Raw genomic sequence first — 20,737 nt, 5'->3', positions numbered from 1 at the left:
ATTTGGTATACAGATTGAACATTTTTAGTATAGACGCCTGCTATATTTCGAGTGAAATTCAAGTAGGGGTTGACTTTCTGACGGTCTGTACTTTCAGAAACATGTAAATGAGATAACTCGAAAGCGCAACGACTGAAATCTATCAAATTTAGTGTGTAATTTTGTTATTATATTTCAGTTCTGTGTCAAATTAATATTTCAATCGGTTGAGAAAAACGCTTCTAAAACACAAATTCGATTTTCGAATTTTAGTAACCACATACCAGAGATTAATCGCCAACGATGGCACAATGTATTCAGTAGAAGTGCTAAATTCGGGTCGAAAGTTAATATTTCGTAACTATTGCACGCCAATGCCATGCATGGTGTTTACTGGGATAACATCTTTATTAGAGACTATGCGAGAAAATTTTGGGGAAACCATTCCCGCTCGTTTGCAACAGTCCTTGCAAGATTTTCATACGGGTTTTAATTTTCCTAATTTGCATCGCTATCAATCGGTGACAGTGTTAACTAATTTGCAATTTGGTGGAATAAAATTTCTTGATTTTACAAGCGTAAGGCCACAAGTGGCACATTTCTAACGCATCCCGTTTTTGTTTTTATTATTTTTTTTTTCACAATCCGTCAGTCTTTTTGAGGACACCTAGCATATCACATTGGTTATATTTAAAAAAAAAAAAATGTGTAACAATTTTTGGCAAAAGATCAATATTATGATACATTTTTTTCTCCCGGAATCATTAGTGAGCAAAAATTATCTGACTACAAATGTCAAAAAATCGAATTTCATTTTTAGAAAACAACCTGGATATGGTATTCCCATCATCGCTGTTAATTTTAGCAGGCGTAATTTATTGTATTATTCTTTTTGCGGTAATCCGGTATTTATTTATAGATATGTTTCGTGAGTTGTAGGACCAAATATCTTTATCTACAAGCTGGTCACGTCGCTTTCTTATTTTCCTTATTATCTTCTGCTGTCATCCTTCGTGGAATTGCATTTGCCATCTTCGTGTCCACTCTGATTGCTGATCGACCTCTTCGGAACAGTTCTGCTTGTTCCTGCTGATTTTGGCCAAAGAGAACAAGTTTTATGCACCTTAAAAAATGAAGTCTTGTTTTTTATGAGATCTGCTCTAGAAAATACTTGGCAAGAATTCAACATCCTCGATTTGAGTTCTGTTTTATTTATAACGGGAAATGTTTTCGGTTATTTGAACAGAAAAAACCTTAAGAACTTTTTAGTCAGCTTGTTGTCCAGATTATTGGCGTTTAGGCTGTTGAACGATTAATATAAAACGTGTCTTTTTTTTAAATTTCACATTTTATACCTAAATTGCGAACGATAATTAATTTCTTCGAATATGTTTAAATGCAAACGATAAATTTTTAGGTGACTGTTACCATCTTTTGGCATTTTCTTAAAAAAAATTTTAATGTTTCAGTAATATATTTTAATATTGAAACAAACCTGTTTAAATTTTATTATGTTCACTTAATATTATTTATTTTCCAATAAACGTGGAATTTTGTGATTACAATAATCTATAATTGCTCTAATATGTAATATTTTATTGCTTTTATCTAAGGATTGAAAGGGATTTGGAAACATTAACTTAGAGAATCATTTACCTTTGTCTTCCAGTTTGCTGAGAAGTATTTTAGGAGAGATGGGATATTCTCCTTCCTGAATGCAATGAATGCGTCTCTTGCTTTTTATGATATTAATTGATAAAATTAAGCATGCGCAATAATTAATTTTATTTTTTTTAGAATTTTTGTCTGCCTTACAAAAGACTTGCATCATAAAATTAGGAATCATTGATTACATTTTCCCCCCTTTAAAGACTTTTATCGACCAAAATACCGTTTTAATTGTTGGACATACAAATAAATTATGCCGTATTTATAATTTCGCTTCATTTTTGGTTTCCAATAATTCATCAAAAGCAGGGGGGAGGGGTTATAAAGGAAAAAAGGACCATTTCAAAGGTAAAACTCTTATTCATTTTTCCACTTTAATAAAACCCTTTTTTCCAACTAGTTCGCTTCTGGTCTTCCCATCTTCTTTTGTCGATATACAAAAGCGACGCGCCTCATAACTACGTTTTCTTAATGAAAATAATTTTCTGGGCCACCCTTTTCCTTCGGATCGTTTTATTTTTGCTTGTCACATCCTCTGACAAATGTTCAGGTCCCTTCCTCTTCCTTTTATATTTTTTAGATGGAAGGGGAATTTTATTCATTCCCCTTTTTCGTTTCCCATTTTCCTTTCTTTTTTCTATTTAATTTTACCAAAATGAGCGAAAGGTATTAAACGCATAGTACCTCCTCACATGTATTAAATCTACCTGTACCTCATGTTCATTTTAACAAATATACTTACGTTTCTTATACAGACAGCAATGCTGTGTTTTAGTATACTCAATGTAATTTCTAGTTTTAATAGTTGCATGACGTGCATTTTGTTTTACAGTTCTGGTATTTATTTTGTAAATAATTCCGTTTGGATACAAAAATGCTACTAGCCGACATTGTCAACTAACTTGTTCGCCCAAATTATTAAGTTTTTAGGCTGTTAAATTCTTAATATAAAATGCATTTTTTAAAAATCCGTCTTGTTATTGAATAAGACTGAAAACATCGATTAAGTGAATCAGTCTACTACAGATTACTACGCCTGCAAATTAAAAAGTGGTATAGACTACCAAATAAAAGTGGTAGTAAAAATCCCACCTTCGAGCTAAGGTACATAGAAAGCAATTTTTTTTTTATTTGCATTTTAACATTGGCGAAAGCATGCGATTAAATATTTTAATGGATGAATTTGAATTTCATCATAACATTAATACTTTTGTTACAGATTATCTATCAAATTAAATTTTTAAAAAATATAAAGAAAGAAAGAAATTAAATACAAAATAATAATAAATATTAAAAATAAAGGAAGAAAAGGAAATTAATATGATTAAAAAGGTAATTTTTTTAAGTTTCAAAATAATATAAAACTCATTTTTGTGAGATAAGGAGGATTGAACATCAATTATCTTTGGCAAATTATTGTTAAAAATCCAAATGACGACGGTTAAGCCTATTTTTGCCCTCCGTTAAACCTTCTGTTTGATACCTATCGTATTCTTTCCTTATCCTGAATGGAGGTTTCAGTGTCATGGCAACCCTTATCCTGGCATTTCTAATAAATAATATTTTGCAATCGTATTAATTAGCTGTGCGAAACTTTGAATTAATTACAACTGTAAAAACATTCTGTGAAGCAATAAGAAACATACAGCGATTGGTTTATATTTGAATTGTCGAATTTGTTCAAGTCAATGAATCACATTAGAGCATAAACATCGTGGCAATAAAATTAAATTTGAATGCTAATTTAACGATAATTAAATTAAAATAATTTTTGCAAGCGAATTTTTATTGGCATTCTAAAAAGAAGGGGGTTTCCATATATATATATATATATATATATATATATATATATATATATATATATATATATATATATATATATATATATATATATATATATATATATATATATATATAACCAATCTAAAGTAAGAAAAAGTTTGTAAACGAAACTAAAATGAAAACGAAACAAAACAGTTTCGAAATCGCAACTAAAATTTATTACCTATTTAAACTAAAACCAAAAAGGAACTTCATAGTATTTAGAGAGCGCAATTGCAGCTACTTCTAAAACACAGATGAATTTATACAAAAGTATTAGAATCAAGTTAATAGGAAAAACAAAAATCAAATAAAAATTAAACCAAAAAAATTATTAAAAAATATTAAAAAAGAATCCGGCCTGAAGACTTTTTCAAGGGTCACCCTCAGGCAGGGATTCAAAAAAATTATTAAAAAATATTAAAAAAGAATCCGGCCTGAAGACTTTTTCAAGGGTCACCCTCAGGCCGGATTCTTTTTTAATATTTTTTAATAATTTTTTTGGTTTAATTTTTATTTGATTTTTGTTTTTCCTATTAACTTGATTCTAATACTTTTGTATATATATATATATATATATATATATATATATATATATATATATAATGATTCACTGATTTAAGTTTGAAGGAATTTTATATTCATTGTTTCCAAATTCATTACCCATGGGCGCTGCTGTTATGGATTCAAATTTTAATTAAATTCATTGAGTAACTAATAAATCTGTTTTGAAAATATTGAAATAGTGTAATATCATCAACTAATGCGTATACAAAATGGGAAAACTCTAGCACACTAGGAACTGAAAATCAGTTACGAAATTCAGATTGAAACAAGTTTTTTTTTAAATGCTTTAAATTGACGAGAGTTATATTTAACTGGAGGGAAAAAATGATTACAAAAACAAAACAAAAAACCTTAGTAAAATTTTAAAAATAAATAAATAAACAATAGTAATTTAAACAGTCTGTTAAATTTTAACAAAAAGATAAGTGAAAATAACAAAGTATACCTTTTAGCTGCTATCTGTGGAAAGAGTTGAAAATTTTATGCATTCATTTAAAAAGAAATCAAGATATCTTGGTTTTTAAAGAAGTGAAAACATCAAACGTTCTCTACTTTTAAGTTCTTTTTTATTTCACTCTATGTAGGGAAAATTTCTACTTATCAGCTAAAATTTACATTCCGAGACCGTAAACATATCAAAGTAATCATTAAATGCCATCTCAACTGCACATTAAAAATTTGTTATTCTAGTGAATCTGTTTAAGAAGTTTCCGTTTATTCCTTTCTTATCAGGTCTTTTCATCTTCAACTTGAAGATCTCATCATATATCTTGTCATGTTACCCCTGTGTTGAATCATAAGCGATGACCGTCGTTATCTTTTAAAAAATAAATAAAACTTTTTTAAGCTGTTGGCCTGAGTTAATGGGTCCATTCTAAATATAGTAAGTAACTTCAAAAGTGTCTGCTCAATATGAATATTTTCTTTTTCGTAACAATGATTAAGGATAGACTATTTTTCTTACTACTTATATTAATACTGATGGAATATTTTCCTTAACGTCATTTACGAAATATTTTGTGATTCTTTTGTCTTATGACTAACATTACTACACATGATATCTGTTTACGTTCTGCTGTAAAATCTCGTTATGCAGATCTTGCAGAATATATAGTGACTCCCAAAATTAAATTTGATCAGCATATTTTGCTCATGTTACATGATCAAGAATCAACTCCATTACATTTCATATGCATTTTTACTCATTTATAGTTTAAATTTGATGTGCTGAAGCTCTAAATTTGGAATTCCTCTTATACTTTTGTTCCATTGTACATATTATGAAATGTTTCGATATATTTAGAAGGCTTCATTTAAAAAGTTACAAAAAAAAATTTTTTTTTTTTAAGATATTCGTTTTAACTTTTATATTTAAAAAAAAAATTCAATTTTATGGTATAAGCCAGAGTTTTTACTTTTTAAGATAACAAAGTCTCGTAATATAGAAAAAGTATTGTAATTGTGAAGAAGAAAAAAAATTGAAATATAGATTTGACTATTTTCACGTTTCAGTCCTTCCTGAGTTCGGAGTTCGAAAAACTCAGTTTTGGAAAACAATTGTATGTTTGTGAGTGACAAAGAGAATTGAAAAATTCTTTAATTTAGATGGCTTGAAATTGACACCTAATTTGTAGATTTCAGTCAAATTTTGAGCGAAATCCGTTCAAAGGAAGTCTGGCTGTTCGAATAAAAGTTAACATGAGAAGTTATAAGTAATATATGTAATGATATTTTAACTCTAATTTCAATTTAATTAATTTTCATAGTAACTTCATCTTAATTTAGCCCATAGTAACTTCATTCTAAAATATTCTCTTATTTCGTGATCCAATTCCACTGTCTCTACTTAATTAATTCAAGAGAAGCTTTGTTAAATTGTTGAATCAGCTAAAATCTAACTTTCCCACACTACGCGTGAAGAGATAACATACCGCTGATCAAGCAAATACTTTTTTAAAATCTCCCTTTGTTTCCCCTACCTTCTCGGCGCCTGTAATGAAAATCCCTATCGAAATCTCATAATACATTAGCACTGTAAAGAAGCATTTTCCCTATCAAAATCATAGGTTATATAAGACCAGGGATAAAATGTCCAAGAGCTCTTCCCTCATTCCTTTCTGTGTGCTCGTCGCTTGTACATATGCTTGCTTCTTCAAAATGAAATAAAACGACGTCACGAAATTAAAAGTATCTTCATTGCCTTCAACTGCATCATGCTTCACCACAAATAATATTACATATTAAAAAGTCGACAAGGATAGTTTCCTGTGAAAAATTATGAAATGAACTAAAAGAATTAAAATTAAATCGACTGGCCAGACTTCAACGTTGCAATGCGCTCGCCGTGCTCCAAAGATGACTTCGGTCCAGGTTCGCCCAGCTGCGATGTTTTCACCGCCGTCTGCTTCGGCTGCCTCCGGCCACATTGTTTCACGCAAACCGTAGTCCGGGATCCGGTCCAGTTCCCGTTGAAACCTATGCCTTCCACAACCTGTGACTTCATCCGACACTGTTGTCATGTGTGTGCTCCTTATATCATCAAAGAGTTGGGGCTCCTTGTCATCATAAAAATTTTCTTGCTCCTTACCTGTGCTGAATAATCCCGATCTCGACGTCATTTCCATTTTATATCATCACCACAATATAATACGCGCCAGTGGTCTCCAGTGCTAAATTGAATCAACCAGATTTTCAAAATATCACTTGTGTTGTACGTCATCACCAAAATAATAGTCACCTGCCGTAGTCTTCAGTCTCCAGTTCCAGTGCTCAAAATTGCATTTTGTGATTAATTAAAAAAAAAAAAATGATTATTCTTCAAAAAGTGTTTAGTGTTTCCCGACTCAACAGTGAAAAATCAAGATTTATATTGTGTGTTTTTCTTTTCTTTTGATTTTCATTTTTGAATTTTAGAATTATTGCAAGTTATATTTTTATAATATTATTTAAAATATTGAATTTTAGTCTTTTATCAAGTCTATTTTTTAAAATGTTATGCATAAATTTATAATGTTTTTTATTTGAAAAATACTTTAATGTGTTAAGAGCTGGAAAAATGACTCACCCAGAAAGAATAAGTGTGTCTAGCCCTCAAAGTAAAGAAAATAAAATTGATAAAGAAAATGATCAAATAGCCCAAGAACCCTCCATAATCCCTTTTGATCCTGAAAATGGGATGAAAGTGGATTTATGGGTGAGATATTTTAACAAAATTTGTCAAGAAAATAACAAAAATGATTTGTGGAAAATTAAAAATATTGCTAAATCTCTAAAAGGGTCAGCTTTAACACATTATATAAATAGTTGTTTAAATATTGATAATTTTGATGATTTATATTGTATATTAATTGAACAATTTATTCAACCCAATATTGTTAATTTTTCTGATTTTTCACAATTGAAATTTAATTCAAAAAATAGTAACTTAGTTGATTATTTCCATCAAAAATTAAATTATGGCAGACAGTTAGGCCTTAATCCACAATTTATTTTAGAAGGTCTTACTGATGGGCTGCCAACTCAACTAAAACAATTAGTTAGCATAAAAGCTCCTAATACCCCTATAGAATGGCTTGCAATAACAGCTAAATTATTAAAAATGGAAGAGTCTTCAGAACCAAACACAGGCAAGTGTAATGAAACTAAAATCAGAATAAGACAACCAGAACCTTTTACACCTAGGCATAACTTTAATTATAAATTTCAAAATTCTTTTACTCCTCGGGCTCCCAGTAATTTTAGACAAAATTTTCATAATTCAATAAGGCCACATCCCAATAATTACAATAACTATAATCATAATTTGCATTTTCAACAAAGATTACCACCTTCTCCCTGTAGAATTTGCACTGAAATAGGTATTCCAAATGTTTATCATTGGACACAAACATGTCCTTTTTATCAACCTCACTTTATGACCAATACTCCAATAACAGCCAATGTGACTTCCCCGTGCACAGAGGTCCCTCTTGGTTGTTTTAAAAATCCTCAAAGGAGACCAAATTCTTCTAATGAGGCCCCTAGCCCAGCACAGTTACAATTATTAGTGTCCGGACACATCTCAACTTTACCAAGTCTAGCTAACTTGGACAATGTTTATAACCATCATAGTAATATAAATATTGTTATTGACACAGGATCCACTCTTTCAATTATATCTGCAGATATTGTACAAAAACTTAACTTGACAAGAAAAAATGTATATCCTATTCGAGTCAAACAAGCCCATGGAACGTTCCAATTAACCCAAATTTGTGACATATATTTAAAAATTGGCCAAATAAATAAGAAAATCAAATTATATATTATGGACAATCCTTTACCATATATTATTTTAGGACTACCAGATTGCAGTTTATATAAATTAATTATAGATTGTGACAAAAATAAAATATTTCAAAATGGACAAATTATTACCAATTTGCATACCAATAATAATTATCTGTCTTTACATATTGTTGAAAATGATAACACTAGTGATAATAAGGTCAGGGTAGTGAATACCTCAGAGGAAATTTTCCCACCTCTGACTGTAAATAAACTATCTGAACCTGTATTATCTCTGGTGTCAGAATATTCTCATGTGTTTGCAAAAAATAAATATGATGTTGGTAAAATAAGAATGGAACCCTCTAGAATAAATTTAACATCTGATTTACCAGTTTCACAAAGGGCTTATAGAACCTCTGCTACTGATGAAATTGAAATAAATAAGCAAATTAAAAATTTGTTAGATGCAGGTTTAATAAAAGAATCTACTAGTAATTATTCCTCCCCTGTAACATTAGCATATAAAAGAGATGAAAATAGAAAAAGTAGACTTTGTATTGATTATCGTAAAATTAATTCCCTTTGTAAATCTGAGGCAGAGCCTCTCCCTAGAATAGATACCTTGTTAGATAAATTAAGTACTGCTAAAGTTTTTTCAACTTTGGATCTTGCATCTGGATATTGGCACATACCCTTGCATGAACAAGATAAACATAAATTGGCATTTGTAACTACTGAAGGTTTATATGAATTTCAAGTCCTACCTTTTGGCTTTAAAAATGCACCTGCAATATTCAATAGAACTATTCGTAGAATTTTAAATAAACATAAATTTTCCAATTTTGCATGTCACTATTTTGATGACATAGTAGTTTTCTCTAACTCATTAGAGGAACACCATGATCATTTAAAACAGATTTTTCAAATGTGTGAAAAAGAAAACATTAAATTAAAATTTTCTAAATGTGTGTTTGCTCAAGATAAAATTAATTTCTTGGGGTATGAAGTCAAAGAAGGATGCATTTCTCCTGATAATCATAATATTGAAAGTATTAAAAAATTACAACCTCCAAAAAATGTCAAGCAACTTCAAGGTTTTCTTGGCTCTGTAAATGTTTATAATAAGTTTATTGATTCTTATGCTAAAATAAGAGAACCCTTAAATAATCTTCTTAAAAAAGATACATCATGGCAATGGACAGAAGACTGTCAAAAAGCTTTTGAAATGTTAAAAAATAAATTGATAACTAAACCAGTGTTGCAACTATATAACCCTAATTTACCTCTTCATGTTTTTTGTGATGCATCTCAGGTAGCCATTGGAGCTGTTCTAAAACAGCCTGACTGTTCTGGTAAATTACATCCTGTATCTTATCATTCAAGAACTTTACGATCTTATGAAAAAAATTATTGTATAACTGAGTTGGAATGTTTAGCAATAGTAGATGCCCTTGATAAATTTTATTACTATTTACATGGGAAAAAATTCATAATTCATACTGATCATGCTGCTCTTGTTTGGCTTAAAAATGTAAAAAATTTAAGGGGAAGATTATTTCGTTGGTCTTTAAAATTAAGCATGTTTGATTATGAAGTTAAATATTTAAAGGGAACTGCTAATGTTGAAGCTGATATGTTATCAAGGCATCCTACTGCTCAATATCTCCAACATTCTGTGCATTTATTGGAATTAGATGAGATAAAACACTATCAAAATTTAGACAATTTAGATAATACTAAATATAAGAATATTAATGATGTACTTGTAGTTAAAAAGAAAAATTTATTTAAAATAGTTGTACCTTTTTCTCTTAGGAGAAAAGTTTTGCAAACAGCTCACGAACAATTTGGGCATCCAGGCACTCAAAAAATGATAAATTTAATTACTCCTCAGTATTATTGGCCCCATATTACTAAAGATATTGCACTTTTTGTTAAACATTGTGATATTTGTCAATTAAATAAAAAGAAAAAGCAAAAAAGATTTGGCCTTTTACAGGCTGTGCCCCCCACAGATCGTCCTTTTGAATGTCTTTCTGTCGATACTGTTGGTGGATTTAACTATTACAATTCAACTAAAAAATTTCTTCATATAGTAATTGATCATGCGACTAGATATGTTTGGGCGTTTCCTTCCAAAAATGAAAATTCTGAAACTTATATTAATATATTAAAACAAGTTTTCCAAATTCAGGTTCCTTCCAAATTATTAACTGATAGAAATGGTGCTTTTACCTCATCTAAATTCAAACATTTCCTCAGAAATTACAGTGTCAAGCATCTGTTAACATCTTCACATCATCCACAAACTAATGGAAAATGTGAAAGAGTTAACCAGTCAATAGTAACTAAATTAAAGTGCAAAGTCAATTCTTCTCCTACTAAAATTCCTTGGACTAAACTTTTAGAACAAGTAATCAATGAATATAATTTAACACCGCATTCAGTCACAAAATTTCCTCCTGCATATTTGTTATTTGGCACTTTACCTTATCCTCCTCCCTTAACTCAAAATCAATTCTATCCTCCAGTAGAAGAAGCAAGAAAATTAGCTAAAGATAATACAATAAAATATCATGATAAAAATAAAATAAGATATGATGCTAGATTTATAGATTCTCCATTCAAACCTGGTGACATTGTAATGTATGAGGAATTTAATTATCCAAATCGTAGAAAATTATCTCCAGTGTTTTCAGGTCCATATGAAATAGTAACTAAAATTTCAGATGTAAATTATGAAATAACTAAACCAAACGCATTAACAAACAAAGCTACTGATATTGTCCATGTATCAAAATTAAGAATATATTATCCACCAGAAAAATTAAAATTAAGTCATGAATAATAATTTAAAATTTAAAAAAAAAAAATCCTTTTATTTCTCATGTTTCTTCCACATAACCCCACTTATGTTGGCCCGTTGTCTCCACTCGTAAGAGTTAGTTTTTCTTTTCTTCATGATGATGATGTGATAGGCGCCATCACAACATAAATTCAAATACCTCAGTCTTATTGAGATGTGAGTATAGGGTCAACCTTACAATTAATTTCTATCTCTTTCTATTTTTATCCTGGATATGTTCTCCACTTTGGAAATAAATATTCCTGGATGAGAGTAGAGAGAGAATAAGAATTACATCCCCTTTTCTTGATGTCCTACTTTTGGGTCATTAAGTTTCACCCACTACTAGAAATTGGTGGACAAAGTTTTACTATTCACCACTAATTGGCTAACTAGTGGGTTAAAGTTTTTCTTTCACAAATACACACTTTTATGTCATTTATTTTAAATATTTATGCTATAATAAGATTTTGAATCTCATATTATTATTTTCAGATTCAAGTGTTATATACAAAAATTAGAACAGTGTTGATATATTACTATTATATAAGTTCAATTTGTTATTCCAATATTTTACATTCAATTTGATAATTTTGGTGAGCCTTCTACTATTTAAAGGACCCTGTATGCAAACATTCTTTAGAGACATTCCTCATCAAATAGAGACAATCTTACAGATTGAGAGACAATAGACTGAGTTTCTTCAGAAAATCATTTGTACATTGCATATTTTAATATTATTTTTGGTGTTGTTGAATATTATCCAATATATTCACAGATATCATATTATCTTTTTTGTGCTTTATATAATCTTGTTAAAAATCATTTATATATTATTGTAAAGGTAAGGGAAACTCGGGTATCACGTTTAATATGCTTTTAAATTTTAGTTTCTTACTTGACCAATTTTTGATTTTGACTTTTAAATTTTAGTTTCTTACTTGACCACCACTGTAAGGTAAGGCTGTATGTCGAGGGCCCCGGCATACTTCTGCGTCTTGCAGTGGGGGGAAAATTGTAATGATATTTTAACTCTAATTTCAATTTAATTAATTTTCATAGTAACTTCATCTTAATTTAGCCCATAGTAACTTCATTCTAAAATATTCTCTTATTTCGTGATCCAATTCCACTGTCTCTACTTAATTAATTCAAGAGAAGCTTTGTTAAATTGTTGAATCAGCTAAAATCTAACTTTCCCACACTACGCGTGAAGAGATAACATACCGCTGATCAAGCAAATACTTTTTTAAAATCTCCCTTTGTTTCCCCTACCTTCTCGGCGCCTGTAATGAAAATCCCTATCGAAATCTCATAATACATTAGCACTGTAAAGAAGCATTTTCCCTATCAAAATCATAGGTTATATAAGACCAGGGATAAAATGTCCAAGAGCTCTTCCCTCATTCCTTTCTGTGTGCTCGTCGCTTGTACATATGCTTGCTTCTTCAAAATGAAATAAAACGACGTCACGAAATTAAAAGTATCTTCATTGCCTTCAACTGCATCATGCTTCACCACAAATAATATTACATATATGTATCATAAAAGTTACAAAAACAAAGAGTTATATAGATAAAATTCGGTATGCAGATGTAACATCTATAGTGTAGATGGCTATATGGCGATCAAATTTTACGCCAAATACAACAAAGAGTTGATTGTCTATCGGTCTGTGCTTTCAGAAACATATAATCGCGATAACTCAAATACGCGATGACTTAAATATATCAAATTTGATATGTGATTTTGTGGCATAAATATGATTTTGTGTTACATTTTTGCTACAACTAGTTGGGAAAAACACGTCTAAAACACAAATTCGATATTCAGATATTATAAACACGAATGTCGGGGATTCATTGCCAAAATATTCGCCAGGAATCCCACACATTCAGTAAAAATGCTAAAATCACGTTTAATTCAAGTTTTATATTTGGCGTGAATATTAATTTCCATTAATATTACAATTGCATGGTATTATACTCCAATGCCATGTAAGGCGTTCTTTAAGATAACACTTTAGAGAGAATGCGAGAAAGTTTTCGGGAGACTGCAACTAGAAACAAGGGTTGTTACCAAATTGTTTAATATTAATTAGGTAGTGTCATTCAAAAAGTCATTTAACAGAAAAAATACTAGGAAAATTTCAGAAGTAATTGTGTTTACTTTAATTTGTTTATCGTGAATGACTGTTTAATTTTTACATTTTATTCTGCTATTTAAGTATGGCCATGAAAAAATTTTTTGTTCCTATATAGTGTTGGGAATGGAAAACGAATAACCAACCATGCTTATAATAAATTAGATTAAGAAAGCAATTTATATCATATAATTAGGCTATTTGAGAACTAATTTTGCAGACTTTGTCGATTTGAAATGGTCTCATGAGACAGGAAGTACACCTATCATTTACATACAAGTGCATAACTATCTTTTGGGAGTCTTATTGATCAATGCCTCTTTCTCAAATTAATTTATTAATTAGCCAGTTTCGTTTACAGCGACGTTTATAATTACTCTGGTGTGTTTCTAATTGCTCCTAAGAGTATAGGATAAATGGGAAGTTCGTTTCGCCGTAACGAGGTTTGAAGGGGATATATTTAAAATGATGAAAAATTACCTCTGGAAATAAAATAATACTGCCTCCGAATTTATTTTATTTCCCGTTCCTAGCTACTCCAGAGAACTAGTGGGGTTTTTTATTATTATTATTATTATTATTTTTCAGTACAAATGTATTTTGTTTCAGATAATATACCATGTAAATTCTCGTAATTATTTATTTTCAATTTTTTTATATACTTTCAATTTAATATAGTTTGTAATCAGTCTAGACCCAATTTTGTCAGGAAATGAGAAATAACTGATTATAAGATAAACAGAAATGACTGATTATTATGAGACATGGAAAGAAAATCTAAGAAACGCGCTTTAAAATGAGTAAGGACTAACAGTTCAATTTTATTGTTCAAGAAAAGCTTTCGCATTAAGTAGAACGTTCAATCTGTTATTCAGCTCATTTTTTTTATCTGATATGTACGCTATCTGGACGAGAAAAAAAAAGCCTTCTTAAGCGATAGGATTTAGTTGAACAACTTTTTATCTGACTCTCGGAAATCGTAAATTATCATTAACCGCCAAAACAAATTTTGATTTAATTAAATTGATGCTGTTCAAACCTGTCGCGTTCGTTTGATTATTTTGGATTCCGTCAGTCCCTCAGCTCTATGAATAATAGGTCGTCATTCTGATACCTTCAATATAATTGATCTAAATATACGTATTTGTTAAAAAAATAAATCAACCACGGATGATTCGAGATTAGTTACTTCCTGCATTTCCACCTCTTCCATTTTTTATCGAAAGGAATAAAAATCATCTTTATTTATTCATCAGCATACTTTTTTTTTCTTTGCCCTTACATTATCTTTCTTGTTTTCTTTCAAATTTGACGTCAAATAACATTAAATTATTATCAATAACCATCTTTCATACGTGAAAAGTTATATGTATGTCGATCATAAGGCAGATTCCTTACATCCTTGACAGTTGTTAATTTGACATAAAATAACGACGTAACGATACACTACCATTTTATTAGATTTAATATCACTTCTTATCATAAAAATAAAATTCTAAGTGCCTAAAAAATACAGATTTTTAATTCCGTAAAATTTAGCTACAGCAGGATCTTGTGATGATCTTGTGATTCAGAATAATAATAATAATAATAAATAAGTAAAAAATTACCTTGAATTAAATGAATATGAAAAGGTGTGTGTGAATTGGAAATCACGTATATTTCAGACACTTATAATTATAGGATATTTTTTACACTTATAAATAAAAACTTGGTATTGAATTATTTTAAACCCTCATGCATCGATTTTCCAAGTAATAAAATAAAATAAAGCCTTTCTTAAAGTATATATAGTTCGATATTGAATACAAACCAAAATTCACATGAATTCTTAGTTTAATCTTTGTCAAACTTACCCAAAGAAATGTCATCTATTTAGATCGGGAAAATTACTCACTCAAATGACTAAAATTGTTCGTTCTGACGTTCATTTTTATTGGAAGTATTAAATGTGACAAATTATCGTTTAAAAGGTATTTTGTATTAAAACTGAACCGAGAGAAAAAAAAAATTAATTTCTCTTCCCAAACATTTTTCCGTCATTTTTTAATCAATCGTTTTAGTGGTTTTGTTCCCCTTCCCATACTTACCAACATCTGTCATTTTTTCCCTCCTCTTTCTCTCTTGCGATTATGCACAGGAATTCATAATCCTCCAACACTTAGGAGCGGAGTATGGTGTGCATTACTGAAAACCGTGAGATGATTTGCATGTAGTAAGGCATCAGGTGCCCTGACGCACATCCGGTCGTTTTGGGTTCCACTTCCCATTCTTGAACTCGGAAGGGTTGCTATAATGAAATTTCATTCGCTTCAGCCGAATATTATTTCGTGCGAAATGGGGAGAGTCCCTTCCCTCCCCCGCCCTTACCTTCCTAACACTTCCTCATTAAATTTTCCCTCCTGTTGTTCAGCTTTGGGCATTGCAAATTAGATTGCTTTGGAAATTGCTTTTCATCAAAACGCTTTGTTCGATGAAAATTAATGTGGCAGATGATTTTTTTTAAGTCGGTGATGTTTGTGAAAGGAATTCTAATTTAATGTTTTATTTTACGAAAAACCATATTCTGAAAGGGCATTTAATTATTTATTTTTTAAAAAACAATCTTATGTGTTTTAAGTGTTTTTGTCTTTCAGATTGAACTATAGATTTTTCCCCCGTTCTAATTTTCGTTTACATAAAGGGTCTTTGAATTTTCTAATTTCCTTTGAAAATTTCTTTAATGCGGTAGTCATATTTATATTTATGAATGTATGAAAAATATACTGGCGTCCTGGCATAGGGTTAGTGCCTCTTCCCCGTGATCTGGGCGTCCCGGGTTCGAGTCCCGGTTCGGGCATGGTTGTTCTTCTTTGTTCTATCTTTGAGGTATGTGAATGTGCCCCCCTTAAAAAGAGGTTGTGCAAGCGAATGTGACGCATGAAGTAGATAATTTGTACTCTTGGCCCTAATTGGCGGTAGTGAAAAAACAAGAGACGCTCACCCGACTTAAATCGCTGATAGATAACTGTCAGCGGGTTTGTAAAGTGCCATAAGTCAAAAAAACATAAAAAAGTATATATTTATTTTTGTGAAGGAAAAACTTAGAGTTTTTTTTTTTAATTTTATTTTTTATTGAAGTCAATAATGAATGTATGTAGCATTTCGTGGAACTGTGAATCGATAAATTCATTTCAAGAAATGATTAAAAGTTTTCTATAACCGTTCCATTTTTGATAAACATTGCTATTTATATATTTAAAAAAACTTTCACTATATGAACTTTCACAGAATTATTTACAGTTATTTTCAATTTTTGTTTTATCAGAGTAATTAATTTTCTGTTATTGATTTAATTAATATTCTACGTTTTTCAAATTTTGTTATTTTTCTGCCAGTTTATTTGTTAGTTATTTGTTGTTATTGTTTTGTTTCTGACAGTTATTTTGTTATTTTTCTTGACAAATTTTGTTATTTTATGGCACTTTTCAAATACGCCATTACAAATTTTGAATCCATTGCGGGTATTGCTGAAAGAATAACAAGTATATGTGACATGATGTATGTTACTTGTACGTTTATAATGTAACAACAGTACACTCCCGAGTATCCGGTTCGCGTCTATCCGGCCTATTTTTCTTTTATCGTAATTAAATGAGGAAGACGAGGCGTCTATAAAATCATCTATTAAGGTCTTTCTCAAAAACCTAAAAACTGTTAAGTTTTGACTCTTCTCTTAGGGTTACCTTTTCATATCTGTATAATCATTTATCAGTGAAAAATAAAATCAGTTTGAGCCAATTTTCTTAAGAACTAGGCCTACGATTTACGTTAATGTTTTGTTTATGTTTCTTAAATTTAAGTTGGGAATCACAGAATTTTTATTAAAATGTGAACACTTTATATCCTTTAAACTTACTTTTTTTCTAATAAATCCTTGAAACGTGCAGTGCAGTGTATAAACATATATAAATTACCAGTACTGAGCCTTCTATTTTAACGCACATTACCGGCAAATGCTTCTTTGATTCCCGGGGCCACGGCTGCGTTCACATTGGGATAAAATGAGGGCTTAGTACTCATTAAGAAGTGAGAAAATAGTATTATTACAGTGAGTTTTGGTATAAAAACTCTGTCTTCTGGTATTGGTGGGCAAAGAAATGAATTCATGGAATTCCGGTTTCTCCGGGTCTTTTGTTTTCCGGCCTGTCCTTCCGCCATATTAAGCCGGATACTCAGGAGTGTACTGTATATGCTGCACCATTGATGCTATGATAAACTGAAATTCAGTATATAGGAAGAAGAGAAGTAAAATCACCATGTCATTAGATGGTTAGGTATAATATATTTGGAGAATATTGTTTTTATCCCCATCATGATTTCTAACAAGTATTGTGTTTTCTTCCAGTTGCACCTCGCGAAACTCGATTCGTTGAAGAGCAAAATAGCAGAGCTTACTACTATCATTCAGCACACGGCTCAAGAAAGGGACCTTATAGAGAGGCAACTCAATAAAACACAGGTAAGGCACTCGGTTGCATTTACATAATGCTGTGAAATTAAATAACTCCTGTCTTTCTGTTTTCATGACAGTCTGTCCTTTCACAAATTAATTTCCTTACTTAATTTATTTTTTAAATTGGTTATATATATATTTTTATAGAAGTTGGACGTTTTGAAAATTAAGCATTAAAAGCTTTTATCCTTTTACATCACCAGCGAAATGCAAAATTGGATTTGAAAATCTAGTAATTGTCTAGTAAACATTTCACTCATGCAGACATGAGTAATATGCGTGGAAATGCGGATTTCAATATTTTCGGAAATTTGTAGTTCTTGAGATCGATTAATTTCTTTTATATAGTATCTCTATAATATTCTTAATAACTCAAGCACTTTTGTATAAATTAATTTATTTTATTATTAAATTAATAATACTTTTTTTACTTCTCAGTGTTTGTGTTTAAAAGAATTCATTATTTATTTTTTTTAAAGCATGCACCATGTCTCAGGAGAAGAATATTCAAAACGAAACGCATGCTATTGAGATTTATTGGGCAATCAACTTTCCTATTCTGCTGGTATATTAACATTTTAAGAAAATGATTATTGTATGAGCTGAATAAAAATTTCACCACTTATATAGCATCAGCGATTAAGTCAAATGTCTTTAAAAACTGCTGAAATTTTGAAATTAGGTTTCACGAATTGAAAAGTTACGGCGATTTTACTACAAATTTATCGAGCGGTCCTTTGGCAGTTACTTACTTCTAAAGTCATAAATTCTTATTTCTTGGAACTCGCTTTATTCTGAATAGTACAGCATCTTTAGAAATTCTGAGCTTGATATTCTTGTGATAACCCTTGAGAGACTATTCTAATATTTCATGTTGTCCTAATGTCGATGTCTTTATAATTATTATTCGTGTTTCTCTTCATGTTACTCGTCACGTCAGTAAAAATGTGATTTATTTAATTTATTTTTTATTTTTAATAAAATTCATTTTCTTCATTTGAAGCACCCTCTTATGTTAAAAAAAATTTAGAGTTCTATAATATGCTCAAGGAAGTTCTAAAGTAATAATACAGTCGTTCCAAGCCAAACTGGGACATCAAAGAAAAAATACTAATACAGTCAAAATTTGTAAACTAAAAAAATGATAAGAAACATAATTAAATGAATTTTCAACAGTATATTTATTGCTATTGTAGAAACAGATAACAAAAATTCTAAATAAATTCATTCTAACCAGAAATTATGGCAAAAAAAAAAAATAATAATAATAATAATGCACAAGCCAGACTCGGATAGATAAGAAGATTTTAAAAACTGGTTAATATTTCAAATGAAGTATTATTTTGTATTTTCCTTGTTTTTTTATGACCTTTTTATGACTTTTAGGCATAGATTGCACAAATTTTTCACAAAAATTAAGTTCAATATTTTCTCATTCCTGCAACAATATTCTTTTCGATTCATCTTGACAGGAAATGGCGTGTTTTCGGAATTTTTTCTTTAGGTATTCCAATAAATTTTCGATGGAATTAATATGGGGGTTTGGGTTGGAGTGTCCATGGCGTGAGAATAATTATATAGAAGCCGGGAGCGCACTCGATAAGCTTTATGTTGCGGATCATTATCCGGATAAAATCGCTAGTTCTTGCCAAGAGAAAGTTTCAGCACACATTATTGTATGTCGAGGTAAAATGTCGAGGTAAACATTCTGATACATTCTCCCTTCAATATAATGCAGGGTTCCTGGGCCAATAGCTGAAAACAAGCTTCTGACCATTACTTTTACGCCACCATGCTTCACAGTTAATTTCAAATTTTTTTGTGCGAAATTCCTCGTTCTATTTTCTCCAGACGTAAGGCTTGCCATCAGATCCAAAAATTCCCAGTATACTCTCATCAGTAAATAATACATATTTCCGAAAAGAAAAATCCTTGTTTTCACGTTCCTTGAAAATTTAAGTAATTATTTTGCGAATTTAAGTCTTAGTCTGATTTCGTTTACTTATGAAAGGCTTTTGTTTGGCTTTTCTTCCATTGAGATCTGCCGTATGGAACATATTTTTTTATTGTTGATGGGATAAATTTTTCCTTTTCAGCAATTATAGATAGGTTTGGTGCACTAAGGAACGGATTTGCTTTTTCTTTTCTGATTAAATGTCGATCATCTGCTTCTTTGAAAATTTTGTTGTGAGTTGTCTTAAGCTTATTTTTCGTATGATTATTGGTTTTGAAGCGTTTTATGATGTCATTAACCGTTGAATAACTTCTGTGGACAATTTCTTTTATTTCTGGTATATACTTTTCATTCTTAGCAGTTTTAATAACCAATTTTCTTAACCCTTTGCCCTGATATTTCAATTAAATTAATATTTACTTCCACAGTAAATGAAAACAACATAATTGAGAAATTCTCCTGAACAATTAAAACTTTAATAATAAAGGTGGCAGTAATTTTAACCCAGGGTTGCAATTATTTGGTGCTTAATTGTGAAATGTCCGAGTTTGGCTTACAGACTCTTTTTCACAAATTTTGCTTTTAAGGCTCAATTTTTAATTATAATTTATGAATTGGTGCTATTAGGATCTGTTTTTAGCTGTACAATAAGTTCACAGTTAAAAGAACCATTTTGCGTTTTTTCTAATTCATTTTAGTTAAAATATTTTGGCAGAGGAAGTTTTTTTCTTATGGTGTCCGAGTTTGACTTGTAGCGACTGTATATCAGTCAAACGATTAGAATTTATGAAGTCTTAAAATATTATTGGAAGTATCATCATCCTGCTTTTAGCGAAGCAATCATTTGATTAATTATTAAAAGATAAAGCTTCCAAAGAGCTCTTCGTGTTGTTCCCAAAGATTGATTTGACCGATTCTTGAATGTGCTTAATATTACGAAAAAGGAAAAAAGGTGATTTTTAAAGGCAACTTTTCTTGTAAGAATTATATCAATCA

General features: G+C 30.2%; 1 protein-coding gene across 3 annotated transcripts in view; it reads left to right on the top strand.

Moving 5' to 3' along the window:
- LOC129989167 (colorectal mutant cancer protein-like) overlaps positions 1 to 20,737 on the top strand; it is a 113,334-nt gene that overhangs the window by 66,862 nt on the left and 25,735 nt on the right. For all 3 annotated transcript variants that reach the window (XM_056097536.1, XM_056097552.1, XM_056097545.1), the window contains one exon: positions 17,680 to 17,793. In XM_056097536.1, coding sequence (XP_055953511.1) covers positions 17,680 to 17,793 — 114 coding nt within the window. The remainder of the gene's footprint in view (positions 1 to 17,679; positions 17,794 to 20,737) is intronic.

Source organism: Argiope bruennichi, chromosome 2, assembly GCF_947563725.1.
Source record: "Argiope bruennichi chromosome 2, qqArgBrue1.1, whole genome shotgun sequence".
Classification (NCBI taxonomy): Eukaryota; Metazoa; Arthropoda; class Arachnida; order Araneae; family Araneidae; genus Argiope; species Argiope bruennichi.
This window is presented reverse-complemented; position numbering and strand designations above follow the sequence as displayed.